The sequence below is a fragment of the Furipterus horrens genome, unplaced genomic scaffold, assembly GCF_987537825.1.
Source record: "Furipterus horrens unplaced genomic scaffold, mFurHor1.1.pri manual_scaffold_10, whole genome shotgun sequence".
NCBI lineage: Eukaryota > Metazoa > Chordata > Mammalia > Chiroptera > Furipteridae > Furipterus > Furipterus horrens.
In genome coordinates, this window is record NW_028327180.1 from 2,369,027 (window position 1) to 2,382,036 (window position 13,010).

General features: G+C 52.0%; 1 protein-coding gene across 2 annotated transcripts in view; it reads right to left on the reverse strand.

The window, feature by feature from the left end:
• The window catches only part of TRPC3 (transient receptor potential cation channel subfamily C member 3), a 47,612-nt gene that overhangs the window by 17,167 nt on the left and 17,435 nt on the right, over positions 1-13,010 (reverse strand). For both annotated transcript variants that reach the window (XM_090288758.1, XM_090288757.1), the window contains exons 4-8: positions 8,739-8,903; positions 5,850-6,066; positions 4,181-4,414; positions 2,297-2,561; positions 396-591 (exon numbers count right to left, since the gene is read on the reverse strand). In XM_090288758.1, coding sequence (XP_090144884.1) covers positions 396-591; positions 2,297-2,561; positions 4,181-4,414; positions 5,850-6,066; positions 8,739-8,903 — 1,077 coding nt within the window. The remainder of the gene's footprint in view (positions 1-395; positions 592-2,296; positions 2,562-4,180; positions 4,415-5,849; positions 6,067-8,738; positions 8,904-13,010) is intronic.

Here is a 13,010-nt window from a genome sequence, read left to right on the forward strand (position 1 = left end):
AGCATATGGAAAATCCTGACCAGATAAAGAATATCGTCCATGTTTGCTGGACGTCTAGTAATTCCTCCACCAGGGTCTTCCAGGTGGTTGGCTGGCTAGCCTAGGAGAGGGCAGTTTCCCAACAGCCTGTACTCCTTCTAGCACTAACTTCAAAGCTTCTAGAATATACCCTGGGAGTGATGGCAGGTTCAGGGGCCCGCCGGGCTCCTAGAGGACACTGGAAGGCGTATGGCTATCTACCCAGGCGCAGAACACAGAGGGGGGACTGGGCTCGCTCTGCCTGGGACGAGCCTCCTCGTTTGCATGAGCTGGAGCGCCCGCTGGGCACATGACAGATGTGTCAAGTTACTAGCACGGGTGGCAAGGAGATACACGTGGGTAGGAGCCAGGTTTACCTCAATTTCTTGATACGAGCTGTTAATCATAGCAATTAGCATGTTGAGTAGAACGACCACCATAGTGACATTGTATATTCCATAAAGCACGTAGCCAATATTCTCTATGAATTTGTGATCGTACTTGAGCACAACAGACGTCACTTCCGACAACCCAAATATGGACCAAAACAACGTCTTGAAACTTTCTTCCACGCTGTTGAGAGAATAAGGTACATAGTCAATAAAGTCAATAAAGAGAATAAGGTACATAGGCAATAAGGTACATAGTTTTCAGTGTGAAAAAGTCAAAAGGAAAAACCAGTTAGAGCCTGAACCCTGTACCAATGTCAAACGCTGTCATAAAATAGCATCAGCATAAACCCAAGCGTGGCAGTACTTCACTGTCGTGTTTGTCAGAAAGCATTCTCCCAGGGCTTCAGGAACTCAGGGTGGCTTGGTGCCAAAGCCCAGCCTAACAGTGAGTTATCAAGAGAGAACTCTCCAGCGTCGGCGTGGGAACAGCCACCCACAACACCCAGTCCTTTCCCCTGGAGGGGTGAGAGGCTGGGTGTGATTTTATAGGGGGTTTAGAATCTAAACCAGGTTTGCCAAAGGAGAACAAGGTTGGGATTCAAATTACATAACCATTTCCAGAAAAGTACGCACCATCACTGTCTTGCAGCGTGGCGGTAGGGAAGAATGAGAACACCAAAAACACCCACCGTGGGGCGTGGGGAAACAACGCTGGTGGGTCCCTATGGCGAAACGCGGTGCGGCCACAGAGAGAAGGCCAAAGGTCTAGCCTCATGGGCTTATACACTGTGAGATTGGTGACGATAGTCTCAAGTGAAAAAAATAAGATGTGGCAAGTATGAGATACTCTGCCATTCGAATAAAAAGAGGGTTAGATACACACTTAAACCCCTTCCGTGCGAGCAGGCCGCCCATCCTCACGCAGAACCGCGACGACAGCGCCAGGCGCTGAGGTGAGCGCTCAGAGCTCCGAGGGGTCGTTGCGTGCAGGGCCTCTCTGCGCCTCCCCATCGGGGTTCAAACAGAGGTTTTCCTTCATTGAAAGCAAGTGAGCTTCAGGTGTCTTTCACCCAAAGACCTGCTCTGTATCAACTATTTGAAAAAATTCATGTCAAAACAGCTGGATGTCTAGGAGGGTGTGAGGCTCTGAGTCTCCACGGAACTTGCTGACTGTCCGGCTGGTGTCCAGGGTGGCATTACAGGGCACAAAGGCAGACAGCAGGGTTACGACCTCCCCACCTGCAAGGACTGCAGTCCAGGGGGTGGGTCACCCCCATGACAACCAAACCCCGATGGGTGACAGCGGATCTCACAGTCTGGATGTCTCCATGCTAACAGAACTTAAAAGGACAAAGACTAAAGAAGCTTAATCAAGGAAGACTTCCTGGGGGAGGTGAGCCTTCCCTGTGGAAACCAGTATGCCCAAAGGAAGGGAACGGTATGACTGTCACAGTGGGCTGTACGCATTTAGCTGCAATTTCTCCTACTCCATCCCCTGTACTAATTAACGATACATTAAAATTAGAGCCAACGCTTCTTTTTCGAAATAACAGTAATGGCTAGCCAATGGTGAAACTAAATTTAATGTCATGCATAATGTAAGAGACCCCCAGTATTAAAATTTTATTACTCAACTCTCTCAAAAGAACCAATTTTGTCTAGCATTTTTCTGAATTCTGATTCAGTCTGTGGTCAAATGCTCACTAAGCTCCAAGAGAGGAATCTTTGGGGCCATGTAATCACACATAGGCGCTAATTGTTTTTAATGGATTTTTTTCTGCTCTTAAAAACATCTTCGTTACACACACTGACATTTTTGCTTTGCCTCATGTAGACGAGCCAGAGCCGCTTCGCAGCGCTCTGTCTTTACGAGATGTCTTACTTACGTGGTAAAAGCAGCGTTGACTTTGGCCCCCAGGTAGTAAGAGTAAAGTATGAACATGCCAATCATAAAGGCAAGAAACACCATAATGAAGAGGACCATGAACTTGAAGATGTCCTTCACGGTCCTGCCGAGGGAGATCTGCAAGGGGCCGAAGCTCTCGTTGGCCGGGAGGATGTAGGCGATCCGCGAGAAGCTGAGCACCACGGCGATGGCATACAGGCCCTCGGAGATGATCTGCGGGTCGGAAGGGAGCCACTTGTCTCTGGCTGGGAAGACAGGGAGGGCGAGGTTAGAAAGGAGCTTCCTGCTCCTTGCTGACTCTGCGAAGTCCGTACCTCCAGCGGGACCTGGTATCTTGTAGGCAGGGCGTGAGCATCTCAGTCGGGACTGCTCCAGACTTAGTGAACAGCCTGGGCTCTGACTGTCATGTTAAACCCGAGACAGGAACTCTATGCTCACACGCGCTATTTCTGGGGAGAAAATGTCGTTATACAGACACTACGCTGACTTCGCATTGAGCAGAAACAGAGTAATAGAGCACAGAGGACGAGGAAAGAGGGGACGGGCTTCATGAGACAGAGCCCGCGTCAGGACAGCGGGGCCGTGACCTCGCCGAGTCCCCCTCGGTGACTAGGTTTATCCACCAGCTTCGCAGCCTGCAAACCTGGTTGGCACAAAACGTGCGCGTTCTGCGGGGAAATCAGTGCGTCACGCAGTTGATGCCGGTAAAACGTCATATTGAGAGAGGAGCATATGTGGCCGAGTCACAACGCTGCTGTCACTGCGGGACCTGCACAATAGCGCCTTCCTGGAAAGTGAAAACTGCTGCCAAGGTGCCCGCATCTTGGATAGAGATTCCAAATGAGGACCCCAACGCCCTTTCAAGGTCACTTGGTAAGGTCCCGCAGACCGTACCTATTTCCCCATTTCCCCAGGAGGTCCCTGAAGCGCTCTCTGGTTAATTTTGTGCAAACCGCCCCCCCCCCCCCCGGAAAGACGCACGCATCGTGGACGTTTACAACAACAACAAAAATTACCGTTTAGTGAACGCTTAACACCCACCAGACAAGGGCTTTCAACAAGCGGACGGCTCTGGTGTTATTATTATGTTATTATTACTTCCTTTCTGGAAGTGCAGACACCAAGACTTAGAAAGGTTAAAAACCTGACCAAGTCACACACGTAATAAGCAGGGCAGCCCGAACATCTGCTGATTGCAGCGCCCTGGCGGCCTCGGGGAGGGGAGGTAAGGTCCCCTCACGCGCGCGTCTGCTGGGAGGGAGGCGTCAGTCTCCCCGCACCCTGGGCACCAGCCAGGCTCGCGCTCTCGCGACACAGACACGGGGCATTGCCGCCACATGGGGCAGGGGCACAGCCTCCTCTCCAGGATGCCAGCCGGTTCTCAGAGCTGACATCGTCATGGCCAGTGAGGCCCTGCTTTGCTGGATCTCGTGAGCCTCACCTACACGGCCGCTGGGGACCTTTTATTCCTACCCACTGGGGCCCTGCCCTCAGGGACTCACCTTCCCCACCATTCCGTTTCTCAAGCTATTTCCCCCAGTTCAGACAGTTTCACGTCCTAAGAGTCCATCGGAGTAAATTATGTGGTTAGGCCGAAAGGCCACTGTGCTCCCACCTTGCAGCACCTTCTCTCTATGGATGTGAAAAGCTAAGGCCCGGAAAAGTACGGGAACTGGAACAAAGTCACACAGCCAGGGAGCGCCGCAGCCTGGATGTGCACCCAGCTGCAGAGACCGCGCTGCCTGCCCTGTCCAGACACACGCAGCGCACCCTCTCCCACCAACATCGCCGTCCTCGGCCGTCCTTCCGACACTGGGCCCCCACAGCTTCCCCGACGCGCGAGGGCCCACAGCGAGGGACCTACCGTAAGTGAAATACTGGATCTCCGGGGGAAGAGTGACGTCACTGAGGTCGCTCTCGTGGACATAACTGTCCACGTACCGCTGGGCTTTTGTGGCCTGGATGAAAGCCAGGAATCTGGCCGTGAACGCGGCGATGAAGATGGAGAGCATCCCGAAGTCCAGCACGTTCCACAGCTGCAGGATGTACTCCCTCGGCCCCTCCAGCCAGAGCTCCTTACACTCCGACCACATCATTCCTGCGGCGGCACACATGGGGGGTGCACGTCAGGCCTGGCGGCTCAGCCCGGGCAGCCGTCGGTCCCCATGGACGCGACACCCACAGGCAGCGCAGACGGGCCAGCGCACTGGGCAGAGTTAGCAAAGAAGCAGCTTCCACTCCAGGAGTGACCCACTCTGCCACGCTGGAATCAGGGAAACACCCCTCCACTCGTGGGCCCAGAAACACTGCCACTCAGACAGAGAGTCGGGGCAGGAAGGGGGACAGACGCCAGGAAGGCTCCACAAGTCAACCGACTCTGCCCCGTGGGACTTCGGGGGACAAGAAAAAGTCATCTTTATAAAACCACATCGGTCCATTACCAGACCCTAGTGATGACCGGCGGGACGGCCACGACGTGAGCACCTCACTGGGGATTTCCAACAAGGACGGTTCCCCGTCGTCACCCGGGAGCCCGTCCATCACTGCCCACGCCCCTCTGCTCCTGCTGCGTCCTGCCGGCAGGGAAGAGACCCTTCCGCAGGGCAGCGGGGGTCCGGGAGGAACGGAAAGCAGCCCGCGCCCTTTTGGGAGAAGAGGATGCTGCTTGTCTTGACTATGTCAGGGGAAGATACTGTGGGATTTTTGAAAGAAATGTGATGGCTCAAAAGAACACGTATGAAATAACTGCTTGACCCAGATGGGGCCGCAGGAGTGAATGAGGGGGAGGAACCAGTCTATGAAATCAGGAACTGAGAAGACACCCAGAATCTCGCCGGGCGACCAGAGAGGACACGTAAAATGATGCTGGCGTAGTGATCAGCAGAAACACTGGTTCCAGCAGCCACTGATCTTCCTCACGCGGTCTGTCTGCCATGTTTGCCTGACCACAGCCGGCTATGAAAACGGGCCATTGTGAGGCGAAGGAAAAAACATTCTGAAAATGGACACCCGCCTAAAATCTCTAAAACTGAAACAGCAGAGTGTTCTTTACTCATCGGTTAATAGCTCCTGGGGTCACGTCACAAGAATTTCAGTTAAATCTGTGATCATCACAGTGAGTCACATTAAAAAACTTCCATTTTAGTCAATAATTGAAGTGAGATTTCTGAAACAGAGTATATTAATATTAGGCTCCTGTTACTTACAAACATTTTTAATTTAGTGTTAGGATACTATTTAGCGTTATCAAGCAAATTATTTGATTATTTTGCTCTTCTGCTAATCTAACAGTGGTGGTATTGCCACCACATCACGTAAAATAACATTTTAAATAGAAAATGACATTGGGCCGGTAAACAGGCAACATCATATACAGACGATGTGTTACAGAATCATATACCTTAAACCCATATAATTTTATTAACCGACGTCACCCCAATAAATTCAGTTTTTGAAAAAGAGAGCGGAAAGGACCATCCCTATCTGGGCATGGCTTGGGGTCGAGAGCCGAGCACGGAAAACCCACGGCTTACCGAGGACCCACACCATAATCAGCATCTCGGTCCACGTGAACTGGGTGGTCTTGACCCTGAAGATCTGCCTGGGGTAGTCCACGACGGTGACGTTCGGCAGCGTGCTGATGCCTTCGAACCGGTCCGACGCGTTGAACACCAGCAGGCCCAGGAAGATGATGAAGGAGGCAGCGTGCGCCACGAACTTCATGAAGGGGCTCCGCAGCACCTTCCCCAGCTGCGAGAGGACGAGACACCGAAACCAAACAACCAGCGCTGACTTCCTACACTCTGGCTTCCACTTAAGAAAACCACGCCACAGGATTCAAAACAAATGAAACGAGAACACTTCCAGAGCTCTGCTTCTGTGTCTGAAAAGCTGTACCGCGTGAAAAACACTCGTTCGAAAGGATGTTTTCTGCAAAAATAATTTGAGAAGTCTTGAGACTTCACTGTTTCTCAATATCTGGTTTCTCTGAGAAGGTACGGCATTCACAGATGCGTTTCTGAAAATCTCAGGGCATCTACTGTTTATTTCTTATTTTTACACAGACAGGCTATGCAACGTCAGGGTGTTTAGGGTTTAGGAAAAGAAATTCCAAGGGTGCCGTGTGCAAGTCTCTATTGCTTTATAATTGAAATGTTATGATAAATGTGTAGGCTCATTCATTTATCAGTGAAGTGTTATGAAGTGTCCGCGGCACGTTAAAAGCCCTTGGAAGATTAGAAAACAATCTTAACTCCCACAGAAGTAAATTTTACCTCTCAGTTCTAAATATTCCAAAGTCAAGTTGTGCTCTGTATGTTAGAAAAAAGGCAGAAAATACTATAATCTGGATAAATATTTTGTCTGCTACTATCCCAGTTAGAAGAGGGAGATATAGATACACAATTATTGAAACCTCTAAGTAGGTTAATTTAATTGAAAGTCATCCCTGAGTTTGGAAAATTATATAACTAGTACAAGAGCATCTTCAAGTTCACTTTTTAATTATTTTGAGGTAACTCCTATAAAATCCTATGTGACAGGGTGTCCTTAAAAGCCCCATGTTCTCGGAGAAATGAAAAACGCTTCCCCCTGTCCCCAGGGCTTCCGCGGTCCATAAATTAGGTACCTTTGGGAGATTCAGCAAATAAGTTCTCCATTCCACACACTCAAACCCTACTTTTAAACTCAGTCTGTGACCTGAGAAAGCACCAAGGTTCACACTTAAAAGACTGCAAATTCAAACAAATGTTTTTGTACGTCCAGAACCTTGAACTTGATGAGAACAAACAACCACGAGCTGTCAGGCATGTCTGGGGTTGACCATAAGTGCACACAGCCACACGTCACGTTTTCTACAGGAAAATAAACAACACTTTTTACATATCACTGTTGTTCTGCAGCTGCACACTGCGGGGGGCAGGGGGGCGGTAGCCCGTTCAGAGCACTGAGTGATTTCCTGGGAGCTGCCAAGTCTCTAAGAGGTTGGTCTTTTAAAACTTCAGATAACATGAAAAGAAGGCAGCAGGCCTATCCTGGAAACGGGCTATGTGGGGAGAATTCTGGCTACGCTGTCTCTTCCCCATCGGGTAGAGGGCATCTGGCAGGCATGAGCGTGGGTAGAGAGGGCTCGGCTCCCTCCCTCCCCACTCTGCTGGGCGGGGGGAGCCCAGGCCCGGAGCTGTGCTTTGCTGAGTGGAGAGAAGCAGGGCAGTGGACAGCAGATGCCCACGCTGGGCCAGACGCCATGTTCCCGCGGATTAAGCTGCCCCAAGAGACAATCACGTCCCAGCTGGACGCCAATGCCTCTTCCCCGGGAAGGGACATCATTTGCGTGGGACATGACTTTGCTTTAAGGCACGCTCTCTCACATCATTTATAGTTTTTAGTTTTCAGCACTCACACATTTGAGGAGTCGTAAGATACTTTTCTATGATATTCGACAAACGAACTCAGTCGAGTCATCAAAACTGATCAAAATGACCCGAGTTTGGCCTTAACTGCACGGGCAGCTTGAGCAGGAGGTGAGGTGGATGAGCATCCTCGCACATACATGGAGCCGGGGAGACTGCTGGGCCAGAGAGATGACGGAGTGCCAGGGACGGCCCTGAGTGGCCTTGGCTCATTGTGCCTGAAACCGCGTCTGGCGCACACAAGCCCAGATTCAGGCGTACAGACAGGCTCACAGGCCCGCAGGACAGCGCTCTCTCCGGCCAGGTCCTCTGGGACCCTGATGCAGACCCTGCGCATGCCCCGTGCTCCTCCCACCACGGTCAGCAGTCCTCCTAGGCACAACCGGACTGACTCTCCCGGGCCAGTGGTGACAGGGAGGAAGGTCGTCAACAGAATGACTCCAGCAGAACTAAATAAACAAACCACCTAAAAGTTCCAAAGTCTCCGAGCCGAAAGGCTGCATTTCTTTCTTCTGAAGAACAAAGAGCTCGGGGCACCTGACATGCATTTCCTCGGACTTTGGGTCACAGCAAATCTGCAGCTGGGCTTAACCCACTCGGGCTCGCGGGCGTGCACAGGTCCCCACGAGGGTGTGCGCAGGTCCCCGCGAGCACCCTGTGGTGGGCAGGCCGGCTGCATCCTGGTGGCTGGCCCATCGGCTCTCTTGTTTACCAAGCTGCCAACAGAGTCAGAGCACGTGCGCTCCCCCGGCCCCTCCCCCGCCCACCTACGGGGGTGTTAGCCTAAAGCCCTAAGCACTGTGCGCCTGCAGAGGCGACCTCTCCCGTGGGCACGGAAGGCTTTCCCACCCCTTATTTGAATTGAACCGGTCATGACAAAGCCTCATTGGGGTTCTGGAGTCATTTAACACCCAGGGTGAAACCACCAAGAGCCTGGAGTGGGGAGCGCGCTTCCTCCCGCCGCCCCAAGGCCACGGTCACACAGAGGGAAGGGGGGTGAGGAAGCTGTACCCGGCTGCACGGCGCGATCCAGTAGCCCACGGCGAGGAACGGGAGGCCCAAGGCGACCACCAGCACCACCAGGCACTTGACGGCGGTGCTCTGTTCCCGCAGCCCCGAGAGGTTCGCGTACCAGATGGTCAGGAGCTGCTGCTGGCAGTTGGGGTGCGCCACAAACTGGTGGGAGAGAGGGGGAGGCGGGTTAGCGCGCCCTGTGCACACGCCACGCCGGCGCGAAGGCGAACCTCCCAGCGCCACGCACACGCGTGTCCCCAGGATGCAGGCGCTCAAGGCCCTGCGCCCGCTCCCCGCCCCCCACCCCGCGCCCACTCCCGCCCCCGGCCTCCGTGTTTCCCCATCGCTCCAGAACTAACAGAAGAACAAAAGTGGAGGCAAGAGGCCAGCGCTGCTGCTGTCCTGGGCCCGAGGGCTTCCCACCGGAAGTGTCCATAATTCAGGCCCCTGTCGGGAATCTGGGGACAGACGTGCTCCTTTGTGGACACGCCCCTCCCTGCTGTCCGCCCGCTGATGGGCTTTCAGCTCCCACGGAAAAGACACAGCCATTTGGCTTATTGCAGACGACAGCTGAAGGCGAAACGTGCTATGTTTCATGAGCAGCTCCCAAGACGCTCCCAGTGGGAAAACAGGCCTGCAACGTGGCCTGCGTGTATGTGTGCCCAGTCCCTGCGAACCCACAAAAGGGAAGCCAAAGGTCAGTGAGCCTGCAGGCGTGATGCTCTGTCCACCCCGACGGCCCCAGGAGCCGGCGGCCAGTGTCCCTTCCGTCCTCTTTTCATTGCTCCCTCTGTCACAGGTCAGAAGGAAGCCACAACACTTGTCTGCAGTCGTGATTCCGTAACAACGCTGATCAGGAAAGACAAGCGACTCATACTTACCTGCCCTGCCACCGCGTTTCAGTTCGCCGTCTGCTCTTGCTAACTCATCGGCCTGAGCCTATCCAGCAGACCTGGGACTTTTTAAGGCCCTGTCCTTGTTCAGGGAGCAGAGTGTCCTTGTCGTCAGGCCCACGTGAAGGCTCTTACACCACCAGGGGCCCCTTTGCAGCTGGATCTGCCTCTTTGCCAGGTGCAATTTGCCCAAGCTCAGGACTTTTCAGGGTCACTCACACATCGACTAGAAGTGCCAATACAGTTTAAAAAAAGAGAGTCTAGCCATACAGAAGTCCAAGTATCGCTGCCTTCGAACAAACAGGATGAACAAGACCAGTGAACCGGTCAGGAAGTGTCCGAGAGGGGTTTCTGCGGACTCTGAGGGGCAAACGGAGCAGCTGCCCTTCCCACTGGGCATGGGGTTCATCTGGAATCAAGTCCTCATGACCGATCCTAATGACCCGTAGTGACTCCAGACAATTCTGCAAGTTACTGGGCTCCTTATCAAAAGCACGGCCACAGGGCAATGAAGTTTTCCACTTACTGGCGAATAGTTTTCCACTAGTACTTTTCCTTAAAAATGTGATAATAAAAAATAAAATCTCACCCCCAGGGTGGGCGGTGGAAGCACAATTTCCCCCAGGCCCCACTCTTGCTCCCAGTGCTCTGGAAGCCCACGATGACCACTCTGGTAGCAGGAAGAGAAGTCAGCTGACAGATGTGGTTGAGGCTGGGTCTACAGATACTAGATTTGAAATACTTAGCTGAATTTTTTCAATAATACAAACTGACAGGGTTTGGGAGAGTTAGAAGTACTAAAAAGATGCCATCCTTCCTGGCTTGATGAGCTCAATGTGAGAAAGAGTACTCGACCTTGTAAGTTCCTTTCAATTCACGTATCGAACTCCCAGGTCCCCGGGTCACTGGTCATTGCCAGCCACTAAGTCTATCACGAGCTCTTCTTTCCAAACTCAAGATTCTGTCACTCTCCCAAAGTTCTGACTTTCGAGAACTGTATTTCAAGGTCGGTGCAGTCAGTATTTGAACTCATGGTACAAAGTGTAGACACAGTCAAGGTTGAAGGCTTCCAGTGGTCTCTGTGACCACTTCCTGGGATTCTTGAAAACTGCAAATGTCCACTCCTGCCCCTCTGTGTCTGCTGGATCATTTCCTTCCTGCTCTACCCTCCTCCTCCATGAGAAATCCTCATCTCCTCTACAATCCATAACAGTCTGTCCCTCTCTCTCACTCACCCTCTCTCCAAGATGGCAGAGCCCCTGCTGGGAGCTTCGGCCGTGGGTCCAAGAAAATGAAAACAGAAGCACCACCATTATGTGAAGTGATGAGCGGCCCCAGTTGCGGGCCCCCAGTAAGCTATTAATAAATGTAAAAAACCACTATTAGAAAGGAGGCCTGCACTCATACGCTTGCTAAGATAAATAATCAGCATTTAGCATAGTCTCAATTTGAATGTTGGCCCAAATGTCTTGGTGTTTAGAGGGTCCGCACCTGTGGGAAGTTAGGTGGATGCAAATAAAAGGTGGGCCTGTGACTGCAGGCTTGGCTTGGGATGGGGAGCGGAGCATCCTGGGAAAGCCACAGGTAGAGGATGTGACGTCGCCAAGTCAGATGACCGCTTGGGAAGTCAACGTGCCCTGTGTAGTAGGCCAAGGGTTGGAGCAAGAGAGAAAATGGCCACGAGGTCAACAGGCCAGTGGGCGTGTCCGTGTGGAACCGGTGGGCAGACTTCCCTCCTGTGAGTGTCCAGCCTTTCTTTCGTAGGTCTCGAGCCCTCGGGGACAGAAACACTCAGGTTGTAGCATGGCTCCCGCGTCCCGGTCCTCCTCCTCCAGCGAGTCTTTAAACTTGAAGATGTGCTGCATGGCAGTCGTTACACCGAATAAGGTTACAGCCTCAAAGACTTGACAGAAATGGATCCTTTCTGCATGGCACACAGGTGATGGTCCCTCTGTGACCCACAGTGACCCACGCATGCAGCGCAAACACTTCATCTATGGTCAGTACCCGTCCACATCATGTTTGCTCTTTTCTTGCCATGCTGGACCGTCCAGCTGAACAGGTGTGTTTCCTATAGTGCTAACCTTGCCCTCCACCTAACGGAGGTAATAAACACCACCATACGGCACCTGCTGATGTCTTTTAATCCACAGGAAGGAAACACAAGTGGATATTTTCCTCCAGTGACTTTAAATTCTAACATGGGTACACAAGGAACATTTGAAACAGAAAATAAAACAAATGCAATCATAGTGAGTGAGGGCCCACAAACTAATCCCTGCAGGAGACAAGTTTTGCTTTTTTCAGTGACTTCAAAATAGGGTGGTGACCTTTATCTCTTAAGACTGTTTCACCTCGAGAAAAACTTCCTTTTGCTGCCACCCCGGCCCCAGCCAGCCGGAGAAAACCTGTACGCTGTTTCCTGACATCAGCGGACCAGCAAATTGAAATCATTCCAGAACTAATAGCCTTAGTCAAGGTTTTCTGATTTAAAGGCAGCATGACTGACACACAGGAGAATCTCAGCCTTTGCGTGGAATAAAACTACTGTGGCATTGAGGAAAAACTTTTTCTTCCCTGCTAACAATGACTAAAAATTGTAAACCAAAGCACCATTCAGGGAAGGCCTTGGAAAACAACTTGTAGATCATGTTCAACTTTAAAAAAATTCACATTACACGCTCTTTCCATCAGCCTTTACAAGACTGGCCCTGTGGGTATACTTGGGTGTAAAAACAGGGCAGGAACGCTGTTTTGTTTCTAATTTCACTGTTGGAGCCCCAGGTCATACAATTTGAAATAAGATATTCTGGTGGATAAAACCTAGATCATGCCATCTTCTTTTCAAAGTTCGTAAACTGTGGTGCATAAGCAGAGAACTTCCATGGCACGGGCTTTCTGGATTGCGAACCGGCCGGGTGTACCAGGTTCCATCACCTCTTGGTGTCTGGGCACACACCAGCCCAGAGGCTGCACGGCCAGGGGTCGGGACTGAGCTGGCACATGCACTGGAGGCCTCTGAGGTGTACACCCCCCCCCCCCTCACTGTGTGGCTCCACGTCTGGGCTTTCTCTGTGTACCCTGGGGATTACTGTGTGTTTACATTGCTGCCTGTCTCTCTTCTAGATGGCTGTTCTGCACTTAAACGTAACCCTGCAGGAGGAAGACTCATTAGATTCATGTTCAGACCCCTCCTACGCAGGTCGTTTGTGTTTTCATTCCTGGATGAACTGCCAGGAGACTCTCGGGCCTGGGTAAACTCGTGGTGTGATTCTTAGGGAGGACCCCAGCTCCTGGGGCCCTGAGCCCGGAGAGAAGTTGGCAGACTCAGTCCCTGACCCAGACCTGGGGCAGATTTAGGCAGTGGCAGGAGAGG